General features: G+C 40.8%; 1 protein-coding gene across 3 annotated transcripts in view; it reads left to right on the forward strand.

Moving 5' to 3' along the window:
• Positions 1 to 19,258, forward strand: part of CDK19 (cyclin dependent kinase 19) — a 138,216-nt gene extending 118,958 nt beyond the window's left edge. For all 3 annotated transcript variants that reach the window (XM_059700711.1, XM_059700713.1, XM_059700712.1), the window contains 7 exons: positions 1,583 to 1,726; positions 1,895 to 1,964; positions 5,405 to 5,477; positions 5,871 to 5,968; positions 6,664 to 6,742; positions 7,563 to 7,835; positions 14,952 to 19,258. In XM_059700711.1, the coding sequence (XP_059556694.1) occupies positions 1,583 to 1,726; positions 1,895 to 1,964; positions 5,405 to 5,477; positions 5,871 to 5,968; positions 6,664 to 6,742; positions 7,563 to 7,835; positions 14,952 to 15,083 (869 nt within the window). In that variant the 3' untranslated portion in view covers positions 15,084 to 19,258. The remainder of the gene's footprint in view (positions 1 to 1,582; positions 1,727 to 1,894; positions 1,965 to 5,404; positions 5,478 to 5,870; positions 5,969 to 6,663; positions 6,743 to 7,562; positions 7,836 to 14,951) is intronic.
• The last annotated feature ends 4,219 nt before the right edge of the window (positions 19,259 to 23,477 follow it).

Genomic DNA, 23,477 nt, shown 5'->3' on the forward strand with positions numbered 1-23,477 from the left:
CAGGCCTAAGCCAGCAGTCGGACATCCTTAGCGCTGCTGTAGAGGTGGGAGAGGCTCCTGCCACTGCTGCTGCACTCGCCAGCCATAAGCCTGGCTCAGGGCTTTTGGCTGAGTAGCACTCCCCCTGTAGGAGTGCACTGATGGCCAGGGGGCAGCTCCTGCATTGAGCGTCTGCCCCCTGGTGGTCAGTGCGTGTCACAGTGACTGCTTGTTCCACCGTTTGGTCAATTTGCATATTAGTCTTATTATATTGGATATATGTATTTCAGAGAGGAAGGGAGAGAGAATCATTGATCAGCTGCCTCCTGCACCCCCCCTACTGGGGAGTGATTGAGCCTACAACCTGGGCATGTACCCTGACTGGGAATCAAACTGTGATCTCCTGGTTTATAGATTGATGTTCAACCAATGAGACACGCTGGCCCGGCAAGGCCCGTTTTTAACATGTACCATTAGGTGATTCTATTGTATGTGGTCCACACACTTTGACAACCCACACTTTGAGAAACAGTTTTATGAATACTTTATAATTAAATGTTTTGCTTTTAAAATCAAAATAGATGTGTTTTTTGAGAAATAAAGATAATTTTTTAAAAATATGTTTTTATTGATTTGAGAGAGAGAGGGAGAGGCATAGAGAGAAACTGTCTACATTATTTTTAAAAAATATTTATTAATATATTTGACAAAGCATTGTGAATATAATCTCTGAATCTGAATTACAGTTTTTCAATCTATAAAATCAAAATAAGTGGTGGTTTGAAATAGTTAATAAAACTTTGAAAGATGCCTAACTTTATCCTGAGGTATTGGAGGATTGGGGAAACATCTAAGTCAGGGGTAGGGAACCTGTGTTCTGTCAAGGGCCATTTGGGTATCAGCTGATAAATTAGCCTGCTATTTTGGTCAAACATTTAATTAACTCACCCTTAATGCCTTGTAAGTGCCAGACCAAATTTGCAGGCCTTACAGAGCCTTGGACTGGACATTCCCCACCCCTAAGTGAGTGTATTTAGATAACCTCTCTCTACTGGTGTCTGTCTACCTCTGTATTTATCAACTTCTGAACCTTAGAATTTGTTGAAAAACTGAAGTTGGTAGTCTTTCAGCCAAAAGTTGAGTTTTTTCCAAATAATTTTATGTGGTATTACTGTTGGAATCAGACATTCTGCTCTATAGTTATGTAATTGATTGCTTTAAAGAATGTATTGCTATACCTGATGGTGATATTGCTTTAGTCTATCAGATCTTGAGTAATAGATTATCAGTTGAATGCTTTAGTAATTGAATTACTAACAGTGGTTAGGAAGACTTTTGCCTATATATAAAGTAAATTCATTGCTTACTAAATTGAGTTTCCTAAGCTTATCTTCATCAGGAAATACACAGGTAAATGTTTTTTTATTTGGCTTTCAATGCGTTGTGTGATAATCATCTGTTCATGTCTTCTTAATACACTTATTGTATTTTGTATATTGCTTTACTGAAAAGTATTTTTGTGTGTAGGCTGTGATTATACCAGGAATTATAACCAAAGACGTATAATAAATGTGTACAAAAACTTGTTTTCCTTTCTTCGTAGATATATGGGCAATAGGTTGCATATTTGCTGAATTGTTGACTTCAGAGCCCATTTTTCACTGTCGTCAGGAAGATATAAAAACAAGCAATCCCTTTCATCATGATCAACTTGATCGGATATTTAGTGTCATGGGATTTCCTGCAGGTAATTTATTTTCTTTTTCAAAATATGTAGTCCTATTTCAAAATCATTTCTTTTCAAAAGCATATTTTTAAGTATTATATATATATATTGAGCTAAAGTAACTAGGAAATTATTTTATAAAAATAACACATTATTTCCTATAACAACATTCAATATTTTTTTTGTAAGATAAAGACTGGGAAGATATTAGAAAGATGCCAGAATACCCCACACTTCAAAAGGACTTTAGAAGAACAACGTAAGTAACTTCATTTAAATAGAAGCAGCCATTTCATTGGGAATATTTAATATTTTTAAAAAAACAGATACAGATTATTTAAACTAGAAACCTAGATTTTTAAAAAATATTCTTTATGCCTATGATTTAAAGAAGATATTACAGATGTTCACATATATGGTAGGCTTACGCTGTATTATTTTAAAACTTCTAAGAATTTAAGGGGCAATAGATAGTTTAAATGTCTCCTCTGTTTTAGCAGGATAAAGGGCTCAGTTCAGGGCCACAACTATGATTTTTATCTTTCTCTGAGTAATGACTGGTGACCGAAATGCTGGGCTAGCTGCCAAGATGACAGAGGAAGAACACATGGCAGGGATCTGAGTAACTGGCGGGACATTTATGTTGAGCAGAAACAAGAGGATGGGAAAGGTGGCATGAGAGGACTTTATTAGAAGTATATATGCTCAGAGGAAAAGGTGAAGGAGGCTCCCTTTTAGGCAACTTAATGGAAAATTTTCAGGACAGGAGAGCTTGCAGCGGTTTTCAACCTATGGGTCGCGAACAATGAAAATACATCCTGCATATCAGATATTTACATTACGATTCATAACAGTAGCAAAATTACAGTTATGAAGTAGCAACAAAAATAATTTTATGGTTGGGGGTCACCACAACATGAGGAACTGTATTAAAGGGTCGCGGCATTAGGAAGGTTGAGAACCACTGGCTTATAGGAACAAAAGCAGACATCATAAATAGAAGTAGAGAGTGGCACTCACCATTTTTGGCCCCTCTGTTACACAGTCCTTGGTAGGTCTTTTGCCTCTTCCTATCTCTAAAAACACACACACACACACATACACATACAAATTCTATGGTTAGATGCCATTGTCAGACTCGGACCTCTTTCATTCTTGTCAAGGGGGGAGTATTGACCTCCTCTCCTTTCATACAAATGGCACCTCTTAAAGATAGCCTTGATATTGTTCAAGGTTTTCTCTTCTCGCCCTAGACATTTTCCCAGGAAGCCTCCATGATCCTAATGGCCACAATTTACTGTCAGTTATGCTGATAATTCCCAATTAATATATCCTACTCAGATTTCTTTTCCAAGTTTCAGACCCATTCATCTAATTGTCTCATGGAACTCAATTTCAGTGTCCACAAATACTTCAGTTAAATGTCCCAAACTGAATTCATCATTTATCCTCCTAAACCTCTCCTCTGCTTTATTTCCTCCCTACTTATGTATCTTATAATACTACTCAGTGTACATGATTCACCTAATTATTGGAGCCAAAAGCATCTCACTCTCTTCTATTTTGCTCCCTAGTGTCCAAACAGTAAATCTAGTCAGTTCTTTGTTCTAAATATCCCCTGAACCATTGTATTTCTCTCCATTCACCCTGCCACTATTAAAATGCAGACCACCACTGTCTCACCCAGAATCTTGAAATGGCCTCCTAAGTGGTATTTCTACCTCCAGTCTTCATTCCAACTCACTGTCTATACTGCAATCATTCCAAAAGCAGATTTGATCATGTCAGTCTTCTAGTTGCTCTTCAGTCACCATTGCTCTGAAATTCCTTAATACAGCTAACAAAAGCTTGGCTTCTGCATCACCAAATTCAGCTCATAAACCACTCTTCACTTTGTGTTCTATACCCTAGACATCGTGAATTTTTTTAAAAAAATGTATTTTTATTGATTTCAGAGAGGAAGGGAGAGGAAGAGAGAGATAGAAACATCAGTGATGAGAGAGAATCATTGATTGGCTGCCTCCTGCACGCCCCCCACCGGGGATCGAGCCCGCAAACCAGGCACATGACCTGAACAGGAATTGAACTATGACCTCCTGGTTTGTAGGTCAACACCCAACCCCTGAGCCATGCCAGCCAGGCAGAATCTATATTTCTAATGTAGGCTCTCAGGTGCCCATGCTACAGACCTGGAGGCCAGGTTTGTGTAGCAGGGTCCTAGAGCACATAAAAGGGTTTTGAAATGTACATATGCTTTGACCAAATAATTCCAAGAATTTGTTCTGTGGAAGCAATTTGAGCAGCTAATTCAGTACTTACTATGTGCCTGGCATGTCCTATACCCTTTACCTACATTTTCTCATATGATCGTTATACCAACTCCGTAATGTAGGTATAATTATAATCCTCACTTTCAAATGAGGAATCTAAGCCTTTCATAGTGCTAACTACCCAAGATCACGCAGTAGTAAATGACAGTCAGGGTCCAGTAGGCGTCTCTGATTCTCACCTGCTCTGCAGTTATTGTCTCCCTACAGTGTGTACCAGATTTCCTACAAGGTGAATAATAACTATTGTGAAACACATTAGTAACAGTAGGAGGTAGGCAACCACTACAGAATAAGTTTAAAGGACATTTGACAAGGAAAAATGCTTATAAAACAATAGTAAGTGAAAAAAGGGCAATTTATACAGTATGATCCCAGTTTTATAAAAACAAAACAAAAATCCCTCAGTGTTTGTATAATGTGTGTGTGTGTGTGTGTGTGTGTGTGTGTATAATGTCAGGAAATTATCAAAATCTTGACAGTGGTTCTTTATCACTAAATGGCTTTATACTCTACTATATTCTCTAAATTTTCTGCCATGAACATATATTTTCTATTTTTTACCCATTTAAATTTGAAATATTTCATATTTAGAAAAGAATGTATATGATATATATAGTTTATTTAGAATAATAAATGAATACCCTTCTACCTCACCTCTCAACCAAAAGAAATAGAACATTACTAAGATTACAGAAGTACTCTATGTACCCTCCCTTCCTGTTCATGTCCCTCCCAAAGGGTAGCCCCTGTTCTGAATTTGTATTTATCATTCTTCATTTTTCATTATAGTTTTACTACAAATAAATTATTGTTCAGTTTAATGTATCTTTGAATTTTTATATAAATAGTATTATACTTCTGCACTTTGTTTTCCCTCATTCAACCTCTGTATTCATTTTTACTATTGTTAGCATTCTATTATGTCAACACTTAACAATTTAATTACCCATTCTTTAGTAGATATACATTTGGATTGTTTACAGTTTATTCTATTACCAAAATGCTGCCAAGAACATTTATTGTCTATGTATCCTGTTATGCATGTGCAAAAATCTCTCTTAGACTAGAGTATGTACCTAGGAAAAGAATTGCTGGGTCATAGGATATTCACATTTTCAACTCTAATGGTTAATGCATAATTATTTTCAAAGTGATTGTAAAAATGTAAACTCTTGCATGCGGTGTGTAACACTTCCTATTTCTTCACACATTTACCAATGTTTAGTTGTGTATTCCTTTTTAATCAGAAAAAACAATGGCGTAAACTTATACCTTATAGGAAAAATCAGTCTTCGAGCTTTCCTCGAGCTTTCCATTATATGAATGGTGTAAGTGTTCCCAATGATGTTTGATTGTTATGTCCTTACAGATATGCCAACAGTAGCCTCATAAAGTACATGGAAAAACACAAGGTCAAGCCCGACAGCAAAGTGTTCCTCTTGGTAGGTGCATCTCCCCCAGATTGGGAAGTCAGAACCTTAGTGCAGCTCTCACCTCATCCCATTTCCCATGGAATTGTCCCAGCTGTTCCTTCTCTTTAAAAGGAAAAGAAATCAGTGGATGCTGGAGCAAATTAAATATTTTTCTTTGGAGATGTTATCCATGACTTTCAGCCTTATTTCCCCCCCAATAATTTTATCAGCAGAAAAAGAATTAAATTCTGTAACTGCTTTAATGCTAATGTTTTTTGCCAATTCCACATAAATGTGTGTAGTGTGCTAATCATGCAGTAAGTGAGCTGTACAAAATGGCATTTGATACTAATCCTGTTAGACAGTAATTTAAAAGTCAAAACTGACTTGTAAACAACTTTTTTGTGTGTCATCACTCCCTAGCTTCAGAAACTCCTCACTATGGATCCAACGAAGAGAATCACCTCAGAACAAGCTCTGCAGGACCCCTATTTCCAGGAGGACCCCCTGCCCACCTTGGAGTATGTGTCCGACCTTTTCTGTGTCTTTTGCTCCCGGTCGAGGGTGTCGGGTAGTGGCTGAAAGCAAGAGAGCACTTGTTTGGAAGTATTTTACTGTCTCCATTAATGCTGCTTTGGAGAAAAATACTTGTATTTTGAAGGAAGCAAAGCTGTAGAGAGGTGTGAATGAAAAGAAGTATTTTAGGAATGACGATTAATCAGTTTTACAGGTAAAAACAAATGGGACAGATGGGACTTTTATAGAAGGTCCGTCAGAACAGTTTAAACGGAACCAGTGGGGAACTGAGAAGTTAAAATTCAGTGTGTCTCCATCCTTGGTTATACCCATGTATATGGTTGTGATTAGGTTTGTTAGAGGTGCAGCTTTTCTTAAAAGAAAAGTTATTTTCTTTGTTGAAGCAAATACAAATTCAGTTATTATTAGTGCCAATGAAGTTTGTGTGGAGAAATTCTGTCATATGTCAACTCCCTAACAGCAGCTAAGATTTGGTATTGAACATGGCAACGTGTAAAATTAAGACAACAAATTGTTCTTTAATGCTTAAATTAAGTTGTGATGGGAGACATCCAACAAGCACCAATCACAGATGAAGAATAGGAAATACGTTGAGAAAAAAGTGGAATTTTAAATTAACAAGGTCAGTGATATCATAGCTTTTCGGTCATGACATTTCTTTCTTTATAATGATTTTTAGTGTGTTTGCTGGCTGCCAGATTCCATACCCCAAACGAGAATTCCTAAATGAAGATGAACCTGAAGAGAAAGGCGATAAGGTATGAACTGCACAGTACATTTTCACTTCCAGAGGGTAAGGAGGCAAAAGGAGAACATAGGGAAGTATAATTTAATAATCCCTATGTATTTAACCACCTTTTATTTAATTAAACCTGTATTTATGTAGGCTGCTTTGAAATTTGAAATGTAATAAGCTTACAGATGGATGACCTTCCTGATTTGTTTTATAGCCTACTAGAGGCCCAGTACACAATTTCAGGGTGGGGAGGCTGATCGAGGGTGGGGCGGGGGGGAGGAGGAGGAGGGCCCAAGGGCAGTTGGCCAGCTGGCCCCACCCCCTGGTCAAACTCCCTGTTGAGGGGACAGTTTGCATATTAGGCTTTTATTATATAGGATTTTATTCCCTGACTCGTCATTCTTGCTTTTTGTTTGTTCAGCATTATTACCATCACCTTATGCAGGCTGCTTTTCAAAGCATCATTCTGTTCTTGATATACTTGGAGATATAAGGCCCTTCCCACACCCCTGTACCTGAAAATTACTCTCGAAAGACTATTGGAGCTGTTTTAATGAGGGCAGAACTATTTCCTGTGTGCCTTTGGTCTTCAGTGGGATGTCTGTGTCTGGTTGGAGGATTACTATGCCATTGAATGGACTTCAGAGAATGAGTCCCATTCAGGGCCCAGCACGTTGACCTTTGGGGATGCTGTAGTCCTTGGCTGCTCCATTTTCCAGCCATTCCAGCCACTTTGGTGTCCCACATAGGTCGCCCTGCATGTTGGCTCAGCACATCAAGTATTGAAAGACATTTCCTGTTAATGTAGTTCCATACCATGCTTGCTTTTTTTCCCTTCCAAGAATCAGCAACAGCAACAGAACCAACATCAGCAGCCCACGGTCCCTCCAGCACAGACAGCAGCCCCTCCGCAGGCACCCCCTCAGCAGCAGAGCAGCACCCAGACCAACGGGACTGCAGGAGGGGCCGGGGCCGGGGCCGGGGCTGGGGGCACCGCAGCAGGGCTGCAGCACAGTCAGGACTCCGGCCTCAACCAGGTGCCTCCCAGCAAGAAGCCACGGCTGGGGCCTTCAGGCGCAAACTCAGGCGGGCCTGTCATGCCATCAGATTATCAGGTATTCCCCTGAATTTTGTACTTTTAATGTTTATACATTTTTATTAAATCAATGCTTTTAGAATTAAGTAGCACTTAACGTTAAAGTTTGTACAAACTGTACAATCCTGTTTCTAGGGCATTATGAAAATGAATATCTTTGTTGTATTTTATGTAATTGCAAGATATTTCTCTCTTGACTTGTTTATCCTGACACCCCAAGAAGGGAAGCTGAGGCAGGCCCTTTCCTCCTCAAAGAAAATTTCTTCTTTTGCACAGACAGCTGCCTTTCAGCTTTGGACCAGAAAAAGATACCTAGATAAGCAATTGAAAAGGGAGAAGAGTGGTAGCATATTTTGGACAAAATAGCTATATACCAGAAAGATTTGCCGTCACTGGAAGAAAATAGTAAATAGCCACATAAACATAGAAGAGAAAAGGATTAAAATTGAAATTTCTCAGAAATAACCATTAAATCTCACTAGAAATAATTTTGAGACTAGAAAATACTTTTAAAGTACTTTGATAAAAAGAGAATTATAATTGTAATACAAATTCTGGAAATTAAAGAAAAATTAAAGGTTTGGTATTTGGGAAGAGAGGTAAAAATACTTGTGAAAACTGCAGGAATCTTGTTTTCAAGGTAGCAACAAGCTAAGAAAAGGTCTAAGAAAATGAGAAAAAAAAACTTAAATGAAAGGTAGAAAGAAAAAAGGTATAGAACCATGTCCCTTGGGAAACTGGTGGAGGAGGAGCAGTTAGGTTAGAAATAATAGAAAACAAAACCACAGCAAGGGAGCCATAAACTCACTGGTAAGGAACTGGAATTAACAAAAACATTAGAGAACCAAGATGGCGGCATAGGTTAACGCTGGAGTTTGCTGCTTTGAACAACTACTTCAAAAGTGAAACTAAAAGACGGAAGAGACATCACCCAGAACCACAAGAACGCTGGCTGAGTGGAAGTCCTACAACTAGGAGGAAAGAGAAACGCATACGGACACTCAGAGGAGGCGCAGTGCTGAAGTCAAATTCTGAGATGCGGAGTGCGCGGAGCGGGCTGGCGGCGGAGGGCGCGGTTGGCGTTTTCAATCGGGAGGGAGTCGCAGACTCTGAGCTCCAGATCCGGGCGAGTCTTTAGGGACCCAGACTCAAACGGGAGAAGCGAGACTGTCTGGCTTCGGTCAGAGCGAGTGCAGCTTTCTCTCCCAGCTTTGCAGCGGGTGCTGGGACTCAGAGAGGCAGAGCCCCTGGGGACAGGACTGAGAGCCGCCATAACTGCTCTCTCCGGCCCACCCTGTTGATCCTGTGCGACCCGCCCCGCCCAAGCCCTGCACAGAGGCATTTGCCGGATAGCCTCAGGCAAAGGCTAGATTAGCACCTCCCTAGAGGACAGAAGTTCTCTCACTGCTGACACAGCTGATTCTCATAGCCACTTGGCCTGGAGGTCAAACCCTCCCTGGAATTAGCCACAACAATCAAGATTTATCTATAAGACTGCGAACAAAGACCACTAGGGGGTGCACCAAGGAAGCATAACAAAATGCGGAGACAAAGAAACAGGACAAAATTGTCAATGGAAGAAATAGAGTTCAGAACCACACTTTTAAGGTCTCTCAAGAACTGTTTAGAAGCTGCCGATAAACTTAATGAGATTTACACGAAAACTAATAAGACCCTCGATCTTATATTGGGGAACCAACTAGAAATTAAGCACACACGGACTGAAATAACGAATATTATACAGACGCCCGACAGCAAACCAGAGGCGCTCAAGAATCAAGTCAATGATTTGAAATGCGAGGAAGCAAAAAACATCCAACCGGAAAAGCAAAATGAAAAAAGAATCCAAAAATGCGAGGATAGTGTAAGGAGCCTCTGGGACAGCTTCAAGCGTACCAACATCAGAATTATAGGGGTGCCAGAAGATGAGAGAGAGCAAGATATTGAAAAACTATTTGAAGAAATAATGACAGAAAACTTCCCCCACCTGGTGAAAGAAATGGACTTACAGGTCCAAGAAGCTCGGAGAACCCCAAACAAAAGGAATCTGAAGAGGACCACACCAAGACACATCATCATTAAAATGCCAAGAGCAAAAGACAAAGAGAGAATCTTAAAAACAGCAAGAGAAAGAAACTCAGTTACCTACAAGGGAATACCCATACGACTGTCAGCTGATTTCTCAACAGAAACTTTGCAGGCCAGAAGGGAGTGGCAAGAAATATTCAAAGTGATGAATACCAAGAACCTACAACCAAGATTACTTTATCCAGCAAAGCTATCATTCAGAATTGAAGGTCTGATAAAGAGCTTCACAGATAAGGAAAAGCTAAAGGAGTTCATCACCACCAAACCAGGATTATATGAAATGCTGAAAGGTATCCTTTAAGAAGAGGAAGAGGAAGAAAAAGGTAAAGATACAAATTATGAACAACAAATATGCATCTATCAACAAGTGAATCTAAGAATCAAGTGAATAAATAATCTGATGAACAGAATGAACTGTTGATTATAATAGAATCAGGGACATAGAAAGGGAATGGACTGACTATTCTTGAGGGGGAAAGGGGTGTGGGAGATGTGGGAAGAGACTGGACAAAAATCGTGCACCTAGGGATGAGGACAGTGGGTGGGGAGTGAGGGCGGAGGGTGGGGCGGGAACTGGGAGGAGGGGAGTTATGGGGGGGGGGGCAAGGAACAAATGTAATAATCTGAACAATAAAGATTTAATTTAAAAAAAAAAAAAGAAAAAAAAGAAAAGAAAAACATTAACAGGAAAGATATAATAAGTAGCTGCCCAAACAGGCTTTCCATTTTGAACATCTTACAAAATGAAATATATTTTCTCGCACAACTGCGTCTCTGAAAACCTCTCTTGGAAGATTCCCTACAAGCAGAGGGGATAGAACAGCAGTGCCATTTGGTTCCAGTTAAACTAGTCAAGGTTACCATTTGATCCTCTAAAAACAGCAGGTCATGAACCTCTTTGAATTTTCTCATAAATTCAGATTTCCCCCCCTAACATTGGTTTATTCTTATCATATGAGCAATAAACCTTTACTATATACTGGCTTATCTTTGTGTCTCTGATTGTATTTGTTAAGGTAAGAAACATTTAAACCTGTAAAAAAAAATTGTGAGTTTATTTGAGCCAAACTGTCAACAATTGCCGGGAAACAGAATCTCCGGGAGAATGGCAGTTTTTCACCTAGTTTTATAAATTACCATCAAAGGAGGATATAAAATCTGCTGGTGATCGATTAGAGGTGGGAGATAGCAAAGCGGGGAAACTTCTGGGATTGGGTAAAAAGTAAAATGATAGACACATGCTTCTTTTACATAGGTGGGTACAGGATAGTTATCAATCAACAATTAAACACGATAACAGTAACAATGAGGGAATTTGTGGTCTCCATCCTGGCACTTTGGTTTTGCCCTGAGGGGTGGGGGTGGGTGGGATGTTGCAAGGTACCTTGATACTCCAAAGGTATGTTATCATAGATGCAAAAAGACAATAGGCTCAGTTAAGATAAAAGTTGATCTTTGTCAGGGAAAATACTGGCCTAAGACAAGATTATCCACAATAGACTGCTTTTTAATTTAAAAAGTTTTAATTTCAGACCATCCTTTGTGGTTACTTTAGGTCTCTGAGTTTGCAAGGCCACCACACAGGCCTTCTCTGAGTTAGGTTAGCATGTGCCCCTTTTTGCCTACATATTATAATAACCTGATTATAGACAGTTGTGGACAGATTACTTTAAAAATTGTTTTTAATTTATTAATTTTAGAGAAAAAAAAGAGTGAGAGAGAGAAACATCGATTTGTTATGCCACTTATTTATATATTCATTGGTTGATTCTTGTGCATGCCTTGACTGGGGATCAAACCCGCAACCTTGGTGTATTGAAATGATGCTCTAACCATCTGAGCTACCTGGTCAGGATCTTAATTACTGTTTTTATTCCTTTCAAACTGAAGAGCTCTTCAAAATCTTTTTCTTTGTCCATCTTGTGCTATTTACTTAAAAACAAAACAGCATCTTTATAAAATGGGTAGATCTCAGCTATTTAGTTGGATAGACTAGCACGAGGAGGGGTAGTCCCTTTGCATCTATTTGCAACTCTAACATCATCAATGTGTTTGTGCTTTATCTGGTACGGAAAATCCAGTGTGTGTGTCCAGTCTGCTCAAGTGAAAGTGGTCTTGGCCAACCTAACAATTACAGGGCTTGTGAATGGAAAGAACGTTTTTTCATAATAAACTTTCAAAATAAAACATAGTTAGAATGTGGAATTTTGGAAGGCTGCTTATACTGACACAACTAATCAGAGTTATGTAACTTAGGAAGGATCCAGTCATTTGTGTTAACCAAGCCCATCTTGCTGCCCTGTTGTCTTGGGCCAGATGTTCCAAGTCCAGTTTGGCAGCCTATGCACCTGAGGTGGGGACCTTGTTGATTTGTCCTTTCTTAACCCTAATACCACCTCCAAGTCATTTACATTTTAACTACAAATAATAGCTTTATTATGTATATTCTTTCCCACTTTGCTCAGAGGAAGAACTGGCCTTCTGAGCATAGCCAAAGACATTGGTCCCAGCTATTCTGTTTGACCAGGCACCATGTTTTTATTCTATTGACAAATTTTCCTTTCGCATATTTTTTCATATGTGCCCTATGAAGATGAATGTTTCATTTAAAGTAATAAAGCCCTAACCGGTTTGGCTCAGTGGATAGATGCCGGGGTCCAACCCCAGCGGGTCCAGGGGTCCCCAAAGGTGTGGACGGAGTCAGCGAAGAAGGAATGACACGGGGACAGTGTTCAGTTGATCAGCAACCTAGCCAGGATCTCTAGCCCGGATCTCCAGAGAGGTTCTGCTTCGGATCTCCAGCGAGGTTCTGTAGCCATGTTCCCTCGCTAGGTTCTCCAGCCAGGTTCTGTCCAGGCTCTCCAGTCAGGTTCAGTGTCCAGGTTCCAGTCAGGTTCTCCTGCCAATCTCTGTAGTCAGGTTCAGTCCAGGATCCCTTGCCATGTTCTCCTGCTAGGCTCTGTCTCTAGGCTCCGAGGCCAGTCCCTCTCCAGGATCCTCCGGCATGCTCTCGCCAGCGAAGTTCTTCTGTCTCTAGAGAACTTTCTGTGTAGGTTCTGTGCCTAGGCTCTGTCTCTCTTGGTCCTGTCTTCCAAGCCCTGTGTCCTTAGTTCTGTGTTCTGAGATCTGTGTCATGAGTTCTGAGTTCTGTCTTCTGTCTTGTTACAACTGTATTTATACCAATTGATTCAATCCTATCAATCTCTATTACAAAGGTTAGGGCGTTTCTTATCTCCATTCCAGGGAGTAAAGATTATGTAGCTTAAGCATGATTGTTCGTAGTTAAAGTGATTAATTACCCACCTGGCACTTAGTTGAGGGGTTTTATTCCCTCCCTAACTTCAGGGGAAAATCCCTACCTGGGGATTCAACCTTTCTCGGAGAGGTGACCTTGGTTAAAACACAGGGCCAAGAAGGTGAGCAAACATATTAAGAACCATATGCCATATATGCCAGGTCCCTTGAAACAGCAAGGATGGACCGGCTCCCGGCAAATTCCCCCTTTTTTATTTTTTAAAAGCAAGCATTAAAAAGAAAACCCTCAAATGCTCTCTTATATCCATTTTAAGGTTAGGATTGGCGCTTTCCGCTATTACCTGAGTCCTGATCTATCACCCCAGGGAGAGCTTGCCAATCCTGCACTTTCCCAGGGTGGAGAGGCTGCAGTGGGGTTAAGGATAAGGCTCCTTGGGCCTACCTTCTCCCATGCCTCTACATTTACCTTTCCGGCACCTTTCCTTCCTCAGAAAAGCATGGACGTATTTCTTGTATAAAATGTTCCATCTGACTGGGAGTAACCTTAATTCCGCTGCTAACAAGCATATGTGTTAAAAGATCAATACGGAGTCTTTTTTCTTTAGACTCAGTATGGCACATCTTCTTAATCTAAAGATCAATACAGAGTCTTCTTTCTTTGGACTCAGTATGGCACATTTTCTCAATCTAAGTTCTGTACTATCCACCTTCTTACCCTATTTATCCTCTATAGGGGGGTCTGTAGCACCCTGGTGGAGTCCTATCCGTCCCGAGTGTGGGGGTTCTCAAGGGGGGGGGGCTTACCTAGGGGAATCCTGTTCCAGGCATTCCCAAAGGTGTGGACGGAGTCGGCGAAGACTATCCACCCTCTTCCTATGGTGGAGTCCTATCCGTCCCGAGTGCAGGGCGCTTACCTAGGGGGTCCCTGTTCGGGCGCCAGATGCCGGGGTCCGACCTGGCGCCCGAACAGGGACCCCCTAGGTAAGCGCCCTGCAGATAGAGCATTGGCCTGCGGACTGAAGGGTCTCGGGTTCGGTTTCGGTCAAGGGCATGTACCTTGGTTGCGGGCACATCCCCAGTAGGGGGTGTGCAGGAGGCAGCTGATTGATGTTTCTAACTCTCTATCCCTCTCCCTTCCTCTCTGTAAAAAATCAATAAAATATATTTTAAAAATAAAATAAAATAAAGTAATAAAAACATTGAATTGAAATACATTTGTGTCTGCCTCCTCCTGAGGGCATTTTCATATATGAACATTTTTTTATTCTAAGTAAGACCTGAGGTTCATAAAGCCCACTCATTGCTGCCATGCCCTGCCCAACTCTGCCTTGCTTTGTCATGGAGGTGCTGCTGCTGCCCCCACTCTGGCCTCTACCTCTGAAAACTTTTTCTCTACAAATGATTTCTTAATCACAGCTTTTTTATTTATAATGAGAAAATTAACAGGCACCTGTAGATATTATGGATAATTTTGGCCGAATGTGCCAAATTAATGATTCTTGTTTGTAAATCTCACTTATGCAACCAGAATTAGTCAGTACCAAGAGCAGTGGGCAACAAGTTTCCCCACTGCCTTGTGTGTGTGTGCCAGTGCAGCTCATCTCCCAAAGAACTCCAGCCAAACGTGTGGTTATAGTGGTGGCAGGCTATGATTTTCAATCAACAAAATGTATTAACAAACTAAGCTGGATCTGATCCAGGAGCCTCTGATGAGCGGCTCACTTCTCCATTCCATTGTGGTGATCATCTCTTCTTTCATCAGTAACTCCCTTCTCCTGTTTCCTTCTCCTAGCACTCCAGTTCTCGCCTGAATTACCAAAGCAGTGTTCAGGGATCCTCGCAGTCCCAGAGCACACTAGGCTACTCCTCCTCATCTCAGCAGAGCACCCAGTACCACCCATCTCACCAGGCCCATCGGTACTGACTCCCGCAGCCCAGAGCAGACTCCAGCAATATGATGTCCACATTGAAGAGAACCAAAAATGCAAAAACTGTGATGCCATGTAAAACTTACCCACGTGGGAGGAAGACTGTATTCTGAGCATCTTGCAGGACTGATGTCTCTTCTCTATTGACTTCAGAAGATTTTCGTGAAGTTTCCCCAGCACCCTTTCCCTGCATGTGTTCATCGTGACTTCTCTGATGGGGCGTCTGATCCAATCCCAGCACTTACCTTCTGTGACCTTCAGCATTCTTTTGAAGGATTTCCTGGTGCACCTTTCTCGTGCTGTAGCAATCACTATGATTTATCTTTTCAAAGCTCTTTTAATAGGATTTTAATGTTCTAGAATCAGGACTTCAGTGGTGTAAAGTTTTATACTTCATCAACTAACCTAGCAACACAGGTAAAAACGTACCTTTTAAAGCACTGCGTTATTTTCACAAAATATAACTGTTTTGCTCATGGAAGTCTTAAACAGAAATTGTTACTGTCCCAAAGTACTTTACTATTATGTTTTTATTTATCTAGTTTCAGGGAAGGTCTAATAAAAAGACAAGTGGTGGGACAGAGGGAGCCTACAACCAAAAACAGCCTACATCTTCGCAGTTGGTATGCTTCATGCAATGAAGCACCGAAGTGTGTGATGGTTTTTATGTAATCATTTACATGGAACTTAGTTCCCAGAATCATCTTATCCTGAACAGTAGTCAGTAATGAAGAATTATAAATTTAACTTCCTGTAGCTAAGTCTGCGTTAAAAGGGTTTTGAGAGCTTTGATGAAATGCAGTCCTCTGGTGACCCGCACCAGAGAGCTGAAGAGAACATTAACTGCACTAGGATTCTTTAAGGAGCAATGCTGATCAGAGGATGTATTACTTTCCTTTGAAGGAAAAGCTTCTAGTGTGTATTGTACATAAAGTTGGCTTCTCTAAAGAGCTGTTGGTTTCTTCACATGTGGGCCATCTTGAGTAACTTTCTTACATAATCAAGGGTACTCGACAGAAGCCTGCCAATGAATCTGCTTTTAAAATAAAGAGCAGTGTTCTCCATTCGTATTTGCATTAGATATAGAGTGACTATTTTTAAGGCATGTTAAAAATTTAGGTTTTATTCATGTTTAAAGTATGTATTATGTATGCATAATTTTGCTGTTGTTACTGAAACATAATTCTATCAAGAATCTTTTCATTGCACTGAATTCTTTCTTTTGCCCCTAGGGGAAAACTAATAATTGTGCCTAAAAAACTATGGGCAGATAGTATACAACTAAACTAGATAAAGTGCATATTTGCATTTCCATGATCTATGAATTAGAGGCCGAGTTCTTTCTCAGTCAGTGTAAAGAACCCCTCACTCCCCAGCGTCACAAAGAAATGTCGTCTTAGAGCTCTCGTTGTAATGTAAGGGACAGGACATTTGTGTTCTCTGAATGCTACTAGCAGCACCAGCCTTGTTTGAAACGTTTTCTTAGCTAGAAGAAATAGCTGATTGTTGTATATGCAAGTTATAAGCATTTTTTTACTATTCTTTATGAACTTATCTACCTGGTTATATACTCTGGGTCCATACACAAGTAACATAAGACTTTAGACAGAAGCCAGTATATATTTTGCACTATTGATGTGATCCTGTAGCCAGCAAGGACCTTACTGATTTCAGCATAATAATGCTTATTAATAATAAAGACTATATAGTGATGCTCACCAACACTGACACAGTTGCATGCATGCTCCATAGGAAGGAATTTCTGATTGTCTCTATGGTAATTTACCCCTTCCGTTTTCAAAATGAAAAATTAATAGCCCTCTGCCTAATGTAGCTACATATATAAGGTTCTGTCCTGTGCCTGAAGCCTCACTGTCCAGAGTTATTGTTCCTCAGATGCTCACTGCACCCTCACCGTGTACCCAGTGCTGTGCTGGATGGAAGATACAAAGGACAAGACGTACTTGCTGGCTCTTAAGGAGCTTATGTTCCACTCCATGAAAGGGAGCTCTGCTGGGATGGTTGGCTTATAAGGGAAAACATCTGAGAATGTGAAGGTCCTTTTGTTCACTTCTAAACCCACTTGGATGGAGTCACTATTCCAAATTCTGCTCCACAAGAAACTGTTATGGAGAGGTTTCTATGTGTTGTTACCTTTGAGAACGCCAGCAATTCAGTATCACAGCAGGCATTCATGTACATTTGAAATGTTCACAGCAGCCTTTCAATATTGGGTGGCTCTTGGTAGGCAGAACACTATTAAATAGCTGTAGGAAATTAGAATGAAAATAGAAGCTCTGTCCTGCCCTCAAGGGGACCTTACATTTAATGAAAGACATACCCAAGTATGTGCATGAACCAAAATGCCATGTCCCTTCATACTTTATACGCAACTTTGAAATACAGTTCTTGTGATATGTGCTTATAGGATCATAGGACTACCTAGCATTCCTGGTGTGTGGTGAATTTTACTGGCAGAACCGATGGAGAGGCTGTAAGGGGATTTCATCAGTTGTTCCCAGTACGATGTTCTCCAGAATCGAGCCAGATATCCCCATTCCATACAGGACCGGGTTTCTGGTCATTGCACTGGCCCTGGCCCTTTCCTCCTGTGGTCCTGCCTCAGAGTTGGCGATGCCCGTTATCTTTTAAGATAATTTTGATTTGTAATTTCTGTTTCCCTGTAAAGGGGCACAAAGCCTTGAACACATTTATGGTCCCTAAAATTGTGGGACCTCAAAGGAGAACTACGAAGCTTTTTAAGGTTCAAATTTGCCTTTGTAGTCCCCAAATGGCCACATTCCTCTTTGAAAATTTATTATTCTCATGTCCCCGAGAATGCAGGGGGAGATTCCTCAGCATATGGGAACACCTAAACCAGGGAAAGTCACAGGAAAGAAGGCATCGACATGAAGGTGCTCTGCTCCCCATGTTACAAATCAATTTGAGGTAGCTTTCTGGTGAGGTGTGTGTTTGGAAAACGGGATTTCAGGGCAGCTGAGCTCAAGGGTAAGGTGGCCTGGTGGCAGGACTGACACTAAGAGGCTGAAGCAATCCTTGTGAGGAAACAGATCATGCAGTAACATACAAAAACCAAGGACATGTATATTTTTATATCTGTGTGGTTCTAAAACTTTAGTACTTAGAATTTTGGCCTTCTGCACTACTCTTTTGCTCTTATAAACAATTTACCTTTAAAAATGGAAAGGGACGGCATTTACATATGTGTTCACTGCCTCATTCCTGGTGAAGCAGCTGTTAGTTATATGCCTCTAAAACTATGCTGTTTTCTCTGCTAAAGAGAGAAAAAATAGTTGGATAATAAGACTTGCCACTTAGTCTGCTTTGAATAAATTTATGTAGCAGAAACTATATAATGAAGGAAGAAATCTATGAAAATTGCAAACCCCAACCTATCTATGGTGAGATCTTTGCAGGAAATGGAGGAAGGCAGTGAAATGGCAGTGAGAGTAAAGGAGACTTGAAGGATTCAAGTATAAGTAACGTTTTATATAAAGCATAGTAGTTTAGGTCCCCATAATCTTAAAGAATATCATAAAGCAAAGTTCATTGGTTTAGGATTTTTAAAAAATGTGTTGTACCTAAGGCCATACTTACTCTTCTATGCTGTCACTGCAAAGGCGTGATAAGTATGTATTATATGAAAAAAAAATCCTTAATGCACTGTTATCTCCTAAATATTTAGTAAATTAATACTATTTAATTTTTTTAAAGATTTGTCTGTGTAGACACTAAAGGTATTACACAAAATCTGGACTGACGATGTCCTTTTTAACAACAATTTAAAATACTTTTTATATATGTTATGTAGTACATGCTTTCTTAAACTGCATAGTTTGTATTTCCCATAATTCCTATTTGTGAAGTGTGCTCGTCCTTGTCTCACTTCAGTCATTTCCTGCATGCATCCCTCTTTATGGCTATAGAGATGACTGTATGCTCTCCACACTCTGCTACGAGGTGTCGCTCAGGGCGCTGCACCCAGCGAGGCCCGCCCTGGAGGTGCAGGACAAGCCGCCGCTTTGGAGCGGAGTGTCCCCCCGCTTTTGAGTTGTCCTGGCCTCCTCCTTGAAATGACTGTTAAAACTAAAATAAATTACATTGCATTTATTTTATATTCTTGGTTGTAATAAAAATTTAATTGACTTTGTTTCTGTGTGGCTTCTTTAAGTATAAAAAACTCTTGTTATAAGTGTTGGTGTTGAGATTTGAATGGTGCGCCTAGAAGCTTTTCCGATCACACTTGTCCAGCAGCAATACAGCCTCCCTGTGAGTAGCCACTTGGGGTTGTATTCAGCGTGTTTATGATGTCACAAAACCACAGAGGCAAGGCTTGCAATACCTCAGAAGCAAAATTACAGTCTTTAAAACATCTCCCCGGGAAACGTCCTATTTTTGAAAATGAAAATTAAAATGGTGTTTTAGAAGAAAACAAATAGGCAGCATTTTGTGGGGAGAGTGGCGCTGGGAGTCTGTCCTTTTATAAGAACGCTCCGTTGTACCTGGCTTCCCCTTGCGGTTTACGCGATGAGTCCTCTGAGGTTAATCCAAGGGTCAAAGGCATCGTGGAGTGAGTTGAAGAATGGTTAAGTGACACACAATTTCCATTTCTATTTAAAATAGATATTGCACATATCTAACTGCTTCACTGCTTGACACAGATTGGTTTTTCAAAACTGTGCTATTCACAGGGTAGAGCTTCTCTTGGAAAACTTTTTTGACCACGGCTGCCTTTCTAAGCAGCCACCTGGGTAAGAGAAAGTGGATGACTGCGCAAACCCCTCACCTCCAGGGAAAGGGACCTGAAAGGTGGGTCTGTCTCCCCAGCGAAGTGTAAGTTTTGTGGACAGCGCCTAGGATTTATTCCTCCCGCACTCCCAGCAGCTGGCAGGATGCTCAACACAGCAGATAATACGGCGAGTCACTAGCATCCCTTCTGTACACTGGCATAGAATTCCCACATCACTTAATATGTCGTATTTATATTTGGACATGGATGCATGATATATAATTTCCATGAATAATGAAAATGCTAGAAATAGGCATCACTTCTTAAAATAGGTTCATTTCTTATATTTTTGGCTGCAAAGTCAATATAAAATATCACCCCCCCCAAAAAAAAAAAATAAATAAAATATCACCCCAAAGGAACCATCTAAATTGCATTTAAATAAAAAATTAAGCCAAGTTAGCTGTACTCACCAATCTTAGGAAGCCATCTTTCTCCTGGCTGCCTAGAGGTGGGCATTTTCACGCCTTACAGAGTGTTTTATCTACAGGCAGTAGAGAGCCAGCATGGCCAAGCAGCACACACACCTAATAGGAACATGTGTTCATTTGATCTAAATGAGAATACAGGGGAAAGAAATGAAAATATTGACTTAAAGCATTACAATGTATTTAGCACATTCCTTTGGCTTTTTTATACTTTTTCAGAAATTGCTGCTGATTTTTTTCACACAAAGATGCTATAATGGACTGAATATTTGTGTGTCCTTCCCTCCTCCAAATTCTTTTTTTTTTTAATTAAATCTTTATTGTTCAGATTATTACATTTGTTCCTCTTTTTACCCCCCATAACTCTCCTCCACCCAGTTCCCACCCGACCCTCCTCCCTCACTCCCCACCCACTGTCCTCATCCATAGGTGCACGATTTTTGTCCAGTCTCTTCCCTCATCTCCCTCACTCCTTTCCCCCACAAGAATAGTCAGTCCACTCCTTTTCTATGCCCCTGATTCTATTATAATCACCCGTTCATTCTGTTCATCAGATTATTCACTTGATTTTCAGATTCACTTGTTGATAGATGTGTATTTGTTGTTCATAATTTGTAACTTTACTTTTTTCTTCTTCCTCTTCTTAAAGGATACCTTTCAGCATTTCATATAATCCTGGTTTGGTGGTGATGAACTCCTTTAGCTTTTCCTTATCTGTGAAGCTCTTTATCTGACCTTCAATTCTGAATGATAGCTTTGCTGGATATAGTAATCTTGGTTGTAGGTTCTTGCTATTCATCACTTTGAATATTTCTTGCCACTCCCTTCTGGCCTGCATAGTTTCTGTTGAGAAATCAGCTGACAGTCGTATGGGTACTCCCTTGTATATAACTGACTGTCTTTCTCTTGCTGCTTTTAAGATTCTCTGTTTGTCTTTTGCTCTTGGCATTTTAATTATGATGTGTCTTGGTGTGGTCCTCTTTGGATTCCTTTTGTTTGGGGTTCTCTGCGCTTCCTGGACTTGTAAGTCTATTTCTTTCACCAGGTAGGGGAAGTTTTCTATCATTATTTCTTCAAATAGGTTTTCAATATCTTGCCCTCTCTCTTCTTCTGGCACCCCTATAATTCTGATGTTGGTACGCTTGAAGTTGTCCCAGAGGCTCCTTACATTATCTTCATATTTTTGGATTCTTTTTTCATTTTGCTTTTCCGGTTGGGTGTTTTTTGCTTCTTTGTATTTCAAATCGTTGACTTGATTCTTGCGATCCTCTAGTCTGCTGTTGGGAGTCTGTATAATATTCTTTATTTCAGTCAGTGTATGCTTAATTTCTAGTTGGTCCTTCATCACAACCTCGAGGGTCTCATTAGATTTCTTGTAGGCCTCATTAAGTTTATCGGCAGTTGCTAGAAAATTCTTGAAAAACCTTAAAAGTGTGGTTTTGAACTCTATATCCAGTAGTTTGCTTTCCTCCATTTCTGTCATTTGTGTCCTTTTTCTTTGTCTCCGCATTTTTTATGCTTCCCTGTGTTGATAAAGTGGTTTTCTGTGCTAAGTGTCCTCTAGGGCCCAGTGGTTCAGCCTCCCCAATTACCTGAGGAGGACACTCTTGGTGCACCCCCTTGTGGTCTTTGTGCACAGTCTTGTTGTAGTTAAGCCTTGATTGTTGTAGGTATCACTGGGAGGAATTGACCTCCAGGCCAATTGGCTGTGAGAATCAGCTGTGTCTGCAGTGGGAGAACTTCTGTGCCGGAGACACCCCTCTGGGGCAAGACTTGCTTCAATTGGGCTTTGGTGCTCCCTGAGTGTGTCTTTTATGGTTCCATGGAGCTGCAAACTGGATGGTCCCACTCTGACCTCTGGGTACACTGGCTCCTGGATCTCTCAGGAGGTGCTAATCTAGCCTCTGCCTTAGGCTACCCAGCAAAAGCCTCCCTGCAGGGCTTGGGCGGGGCGGGTCCCATGGGATCAACAAGGCGGGGCTAGCAGTTATGACTGCTCTCAGAGGCCCACCTTCTCAGTGTCTTGGCAATCGCTGCAAGCCCCTCTGAGAGAAAGCTGCCCTTGAGTTCTGACTGATGCCAGACAGTCCCACTTCTCCCGTATGAGTCTGGGTCCCCAGAGACTCGCCGGGAACTGGAGCTCAGAGCCTGAGACTCCTTCCCGATTGAAAATGACAACGGCGCCCTCAGCCACCAGACCGCTCTGTGTGCACCTCTGTAACTTGGTATTTTACTTCTGCACTGTGCCTCCTCTGAGTCTCGGTATGCTTTTCTCTTTCCTTCTAGTTGTAGAATTTCCACTCAGCCAGCCTTCCTGTGGTTCTGGATGATGTCCATTCCGTCTTTTAGTTGTATTTTTGAAGTGGTTGTGCGAGGCAGCAAACTCCGGTGTTTACCTATGCCGCCATCTTGGTTTCATTCCCCAAATTCTTATGTTGAAGCCCTTATCCCCAGTGCAGCTGTATTGGGAGATGGGGCCTTTATAAGGTTAAATGAGTTCATAAGACTAGGGCCTTGATCCAGTAAGTTTAGTGTCCTTGTTAAAAGAGACACCAGAGAGCTCTCCCCTCTCCCTGCTTTCTCCTCCCCATCCCCTTTCTCTTCCTCCTGTGTCTCTATCTCTCCCTCCCCAGCTCCCATCCCCTTACATGCATTGGCTGGTCCTGGGAACCCCCCTTTGAATCTGGGTTCTCCAAGCAAATGTTATCCTATAACAAGTTTTCCCTTTTGGTTGTAAGGTTAACCTAAATTCATTGAAGCCTGCAGACCTTAAATTATAAATGGGCAAGATTTGATTGAATTCAGGAGAAGGTGCCATATTTGAGGTGTAACTGTAGGGTTAAGTTCTCTTTTCTCTATTGACATCATTCACAAGCAGTAAAATGCAGATATTTTAACACATTGTATGTGGGAAACGTATTTATACGTTTTACTTATTCATTTTACATTGACTGGTAGTAGAGTGCGGGACACATATTAATATGTTTTTTATAGACTAGCAGTAGATTGCGGGTAACGTATAAATACGTAAACTAAAGTTATTGTAATTTTACTGAACGTTGCCATTTGCGCAATAAATTAGCAAAAATGGCCCGCGCCACCTGTTAGCACGCGATAAAAACTACCCACAAACAATGCGCTAGGTGTACAGT

The sequence above is a fragment of the Myotis daubentonii genome, chromosome 6 (genome assembly GCF_963259705.1).
Source record: "Myotis daubentonii chromosome 6, mMyoDau2.1, whole genome shotgun sequence".
Taxonomy (NCBI): domain Eukaryota; kingdom Metazoa; phylum Chordata; class Mammalia; order Chiroptera; family Vespertilionidae; genus Myotis; species Myotis daubentonii.